The sequence below is a fragment of the Haplochromis burtoni genome, unplaced genomic scaffold (genome assembly GCF_018398535.1).
Source record: "Haplochromis burtoni strain Fernald_Lab_line unplaced genomic scaffold, NCSU_Asbu1 Contig_712, whole genome shotgun sequence".
NCBI lineage: Eukaryota > Metazoa > Chordata > Actinopteri > Cichliformes > Cichlidae > Haplochromis > Haplochromis burtoni.
In genome coordinates this window covers 128,322-134,321 of record NW_024583073.1, presented here as the reverse complement: position 1 = coordinate 134,321, position 6,000 = coordinate 128,322, and the positions used below count along the sequence as shown (strand labels likewise).

At 39.2% G+C, this 6,000-nt stretch overlaps 1 protein-coding gene across 18 annotated transcripts in view; it reads left to right on the top strand.

Moving 5' to 3' along the window:
• Positions 1-6,000, top strand: part of col13a1 (collagen, type XIII, alpha 1) — a 147,351-nt gene that overhangs the window by 23,100 nt on the left and 118,251 nt on the right. For all 18 annotated transcript variants that reach the window (XM_042215393.1, XM_014330183.2, XM_042215392.1 and 15 more), the window contains exon 2: positions 41-110. In XM_042215393.1, coding sequence (XP_042071327.1) covers positions 41-110 — 70 coding nt within the window. The remainder of the gene's footprint in view (positions 1-40; positions 111-6,000) is intronic.

Genomic DNA, 6,000 nt, shown 5'->3' with positions numbered 1-6,000 from the left:
ACCTTCAGTTTAACATTCCTCTGTTCTTTGTCTCACACAGAAGCTTGCAGCGCGACTACCAAAGACGCGGGATGTGAGAGAAGTTTCCCACAGCTGCCTGTGTCCCCCAGGTACGTTCCACAGTTATTCACTTATCCACCGGTTGCTTACTTTCTGATGGACTTGAATAACGGTGACAAATGAAATCAACATAAGAAACTGCAGCTTACTGTAGCTTCATAGTTGTTGTTTTGATATTGCTGTTATTGATACTTTTATTCTGCGTTGACAGTGGACATCCAGAATATGACGCTATAACATGTGCTTTCATTAGTTATTAAGAGAAGCTTTTGTTATTCAGCTTCATGGGCGTAATGCTGATAACTAGCTGTAAGTAAAACGAGGAGCTGCAGAGTTTCCCAGCTGGGATACAACCTGGACAGATCACCAGTGTATCGAAGGGCACCTGCAAGCATCACCTTAAATTACTAGTATAGCTCTATAAGAGGAGACAGTTATTTGTACAAAGGCTTAAATAACTGCCCACTGTCGAGGGTACAAGGGTAGTACTTTAGAGAGTGATTAGCTTGCCTGAAAGTACATTAGCTACTTTATTTCCTGAGAGTGTGGATCTGAACTATTGCCTTGTTTTGAGTAAACAGTAAGGTCTGGTGTGTTTTACTGTGGTACAACTTGTTGTCCATCTGGAACTTTGGTCTTGTGTTCTTCAGCCTAAAGCATCTAAAAACAGGGTTGAAGGTGAACGGTGAAGTGTATTTGGAGCTCAGCGGGCAGCCAGGAACTTTCTATGTTACATCATGCAAACCTATGTGGCATCATTGAAGCACTTTCACATGGAAATGGTTGTGGTAAAAATCCCATACCTGAAACAGTCTAGTTATAAGTTGAACAGGGTGTCATTCTGGTTCTGAGAGCCTTCATGTTGTCAGTTTATTTGTTAGTCAGAGCAGACACACCAGCTGCTGTGACTGTTTATAAGGAAAACCAACTAATTCAGCCACAACTGTGGCAGAAAAGTGTTTAGAAAAAAAGCACCTTCAGGTTCAGGTTATTCTGAAATTGCCCCATTTATGCGTTTATTCCAGCATCTTTGTTTAATCATGTGGGTTTTTAGCACGATTATCTGTAAAAAATGGCTGCACTTTCCTTACAGTTCTTGCATTAGTATTGTTCAATCCCTTGAAGGAAAGCTAAACACATCTTGATTGTTTGACTTAAAGTCCAGTGTGGTGGTCTGGAGAAGCATCACTACAAAAACATATGGACTAAACTATAGTTAGTGATATATTCACATATATATGTGAATATATCAGCTGATCCAGCACGCTGGTGCTCGTGTTCTCACTAGAACCAAGAAAATAGAGCACATAACTCCAAGTTCTAAAGTCATTACACTGGCTCCCTGTAGCTCAGAGAATAGACTTTAAAGTGCTTTTATTAGTGTATAAATCCTTGAATGGGTTAGCACCAGAGTACATTAGAGATCTGCTGTCATAGTACAAACCATTCAGATCAGTTAGCCCCTCCAGCTCTCGTTTACTGACCGTCCCCAGAACCAGAACTAAACATGGAGAAGCAGCTTTTAATTTCTATGCTCCTCACATCTGGAACTCACTATCAGGAGAATGCAAAGCTACAGAGACACTGAACTCTTTTAAGTCTAAAATTAAAACCTACTTATTTAGACTTGCTTATGAGTAACTGATCCTATTATGGCTCTCTACCTGTTTGTTTTTGATTTTTCATATAAGTTATTGTCTTGATTATTGTTTTATCGTAAATGCTTTCTTCTAAATGTTTTTCTTGTATTTTTACCTTTTAAAGTGATTTATGTTCTATTTTATGTGTTTTATTTTAATCATGTAAAGCACCTTGAATTGCCTTGTGCTGAATTGCCTTGCCTTACAAAGCCCCCCCCCCCAGTGTCCACCCGGTGCCTGCCACTCAGCACCAACCACATATCCACTACATCCAAATGGCTGCCATGATTTGATTATTTTCAGGGCCAACTGAGAGGCAGAACTCGGAGACCTAGATGAAAACAAACAAAAACATATTCTTTAATCCCAACGGGCTCAATTTTAGGCCCACTGCTCTTTTTACTGCATGTATTGCCTCTGAGTTCCATCCTTAGATGGCATCAGATCTCTTTTCATTGTTACACTGATGGCTGCCTAATGTATTTAGGATGGATCTCCATAAAACCTCTCTTGACATGTCTAGATGACATTAAAGCTTGGTTTTATTTTCATTAACATTTAAAAAGCTCAAAGCCAACAGAGGTGCTGGTGTTTGGACCCAGTGGTCCCTCTGAGTCCTCCTCTGCAGAACCTTGGGACTCTTGGAAGTTTATTTTAAACAGTGATTTTAAATTGGACAGCCAAATTAGAGCAGCAGTGAAGTCCAGTTTTTATCATTTAAGCTGACTGGCAGTGGTGAAATCTTTTCTTTTGAGGCAGCACTTTGAAACAGTGATCCATGCTTTTATTTCTTCTTGTCTGGACGACTGTAACTCACTTTATGTGGGGCTCAGTCAGTTGCTCTCACGTCTGCAGCTCCACGACTGCAAACAGGAACCTGTAAAAGAGAGCATATAACCTGTGCTGGCCTCACTGGCTGCCTGTGTCTTTTAGAGTTCATTTTAAAAATCTTATGATTGTTCTTAAACACTTTCACAATCTTGCCCCACCGTACCTATCTGAGCTTCCTCATCCCTACATCTCTTCGTCATGCTCCTGGAAGTACGAAGATCCAGGAGGAAGTTCAGAGGGGGCGGGGCCTTTTCTATCGTGGCTCCTAAATAATGGAATAACTCGCCCTTGCATGTTAGAGAGGCCCCTTCACTGTCCACTTTTAAAACATGTCTTGAAACACATTTTTATTCTTTGGCTTTTGGCCTCAGTGAGACTTAGTTAATAAGTAATTTAATTACAAGAAAAAGCACTAATTAATTATTTTACTTTTTTCTTTAATTTGGCTTTTATTTATATCTTATGTATAAGTTAACTTATGTATAAGTGCCTTATAAATAAATATGATGATAATGATAATCCGAGTACAGTGTTTAAAATTAGTATTGCACACGTAAATATATTTCTAAAGTTAACCTGAAGTTCTCATCAGGTGTTGGTAACAACCCATCCAGTCCACACATGCAAAACATTAAACCATAGATGTCCATAAATTAGGTGATGTGTAATAATGAAATATGACACACAGGAGAAGTATTAAACACAGTTCCTGAAATGTATGTAATACCTACAGAAACCAAACACATGGTGAGTGAAGAGCGGTGAGAGGAGAATTACTCCATCATGGGAAGGCCTCAGCAAAACAAGCTGATTTTAACATAACCAAGGGTGGGTCAGAAGTAAGCCAGCAGACTGAGAGCAAAGTGCTTCATTGGGGTGCACTATAAAGGTGTTTAGGATAGCTAGGCATGATTATTCAAGACCTCATATGTGAAAAGAAGGACTTAAAATTAGATTCTGTATATCACAAGGAGCCAATGAAGGCCAGCAGATATCGTCAGACACATTGCTAATGGCTAAATAAGCCTTTTATCCAGAGTCTGAATGTTCAGTGAGAGTCTGGTTTACTCTCCAGGGGAAAATGATCAAGGAAAATTTGCATATTTGAACATCAGAGTGTCTATTAATAACGATCAAGGATAAAAACAACAAAACGGGGAAGGAATTCTGTTTACCGTACTGTTTACAGCTGAGACAAATAATGACCTCATCAGCGTGTCAGAGCACAGTTTAGATAATGACAAGCCCACAAACAGACTATCCTCACTTATCTTTCTATTTCAGGTTCATTTTTCTGTCTTTAACACCTAATGTGTCATATTTGATACCTGCGCTTTTGTCCGTTTTTGAGACTTCTGCATCATTAGTGTGATCGGCAGTCTGATTTGCTTGATGAATAAAACTATATACGATACGTGCCGCCTCCTTGAGAGGCTCCTTTGAGACAATGAAGAGTAGAAGTTACAGAATCCAACGCGATAATGATAAAGCATTGGTATGTCACAAGTGTTGGATTCTGTCTTTTTTGTTGTACTCTGTAATTAGTTTTGCAGTAAATTTAGTGTTTCCTATACATAGATCATACCTGGGAGAGTTTTGGCTCAGGTGGTAGAGCGGGTTGTCTACTAAGCGGAAGGTTGATTCCTCAGTCTCCTGTCCAGATACCCGAGTATCGTTGGGCGAGATGGTGAAACCTAAGTTACCCCCAGTGTTCCATCGGCGTGTGAGGTTGTGGGACTTAGAAAACCTTTAGGCATACATACATGTAATAGCTGTATGGATGTCTGTGTGATTGAGAGCTGTTAGAACAGTCGTAGAACAGTCCCTTCTTTCTTATTTTGAAACTGTGAGACAGTCAGAGCACCAACCAGAAACTGAAGCTGGTCCAGAGCTGGTGTCCCAGTGCTGTGGCTCACTGCAGTCCAGAACAGTTTAGTTGGAGTTCATCTGTGGGATTAGGAACTTATTATTTATCCATTAGTGTTTTTCCTCAAGTGTATATTATATTATCATTTATTTATGTAAAAGTTGATTGGGGATTTTTGTTGTCCTTATTAGTAGTATTGGCAACTTTTAATTATTAATAAAAGGCTTTTATTATGAACATAAAGCTTTCTCCTGACTTTTGGGAACATTGTGATCACTTACAGGTGAAATAATAACACTCATTAACTCTTCATTGTGGCACCTGTTGAAGGTAATATAATAGAGAAGCAGAGAAATGGGCAGGCCTAAGGATCTGAGTGAGTTTGAAAGGCCAGATTGTGATGAATGGGTGAATGAGGAAAGTGCTTTGAGTCAAAAGTGCAAAAGGATGCACAGTGGGACCGAGGCAATGTGATGTTTTGGGCTACGTTCTGCTGGGAACCCTTGGGTCCTGCCATTACTATTGATGTTAGTTTGATACGTATCATCTACCTGATATTTGTTGCAGACCATGTACACCCTTGAATAACAATGGTTTTACCTGATGGCCGTTGATAATGTGCTCTACCACAAAGCAAAACTGGCCAAGGATTGTTTCGACAAGCACAGCGATGAGTTTGAGGTGTTGCCCTTGAAACTTTCCAGATCTTGATCACATTGAGCATCAGTAGGATGTGTGAGACACAAGCCTGATCCACTGAGGCCCCACCTTGCACCTTACAGGACTGTACAGCTGTTCTGGTAGTAGGTGGTCATAATGTTATGCCTGACAAAGTAATTCAAATTCAACAGTCGTTCAACTGAACAAACTGAATAGAGTTCAAAAGTCCAAAAAGCAGGGACCACCGAGTCATTACACCTTGCTTCTTTTATTTGTTGTTCTTTCAGGAAAATATGCTACATTGTTATGTAATGATATTGAGCTACAGGCAAAGTAAATATACATTGTGCCGCTTGAAATAAGCTTGTAAAGGTCTGTTTAGCAACGATCAGAGGAAGTTTACATCATTATCACATAAACACAACTTGATGACTGCTTGTGTTTCTATATTTGTGAATGAAATCAAGTCATTGTTATGTTTCAGGACAAATAATACACTTTGTATATGTTACACAAGGTTTTCAGCAAGAACAGCCAATTGGGTAAAAAGTTAATCAAGAACTGAATGAACTTTGGCATCAGTTAGACAAGCTGACACAAAAGTGACGATAGCAGTGTACCCCAAAGACGATCACTATTATTATTATTATTATTATTATTAACTCCTTTATTTAAACAAGCTCGTGGAGATGGAGATCTCGTTTTCAAGAGAGACAAAAAACAAAAATCAACAGATGACTACATTAAAAAAAACAAGCACCTTTTACACATGACGGCAAAGTAAGAAAAACCATGAAGGGATAGTAAAATGTATATTTATTACACGGAAACTATAACACAAGGCTTTGGAATATTTGGCGTGTCACAAACTGTAAACTCTCGTCTTCTGAATGAAGGTCTGCCTACGATGGACACCTTAATTGTTTCCCTTCCTGGTTATAT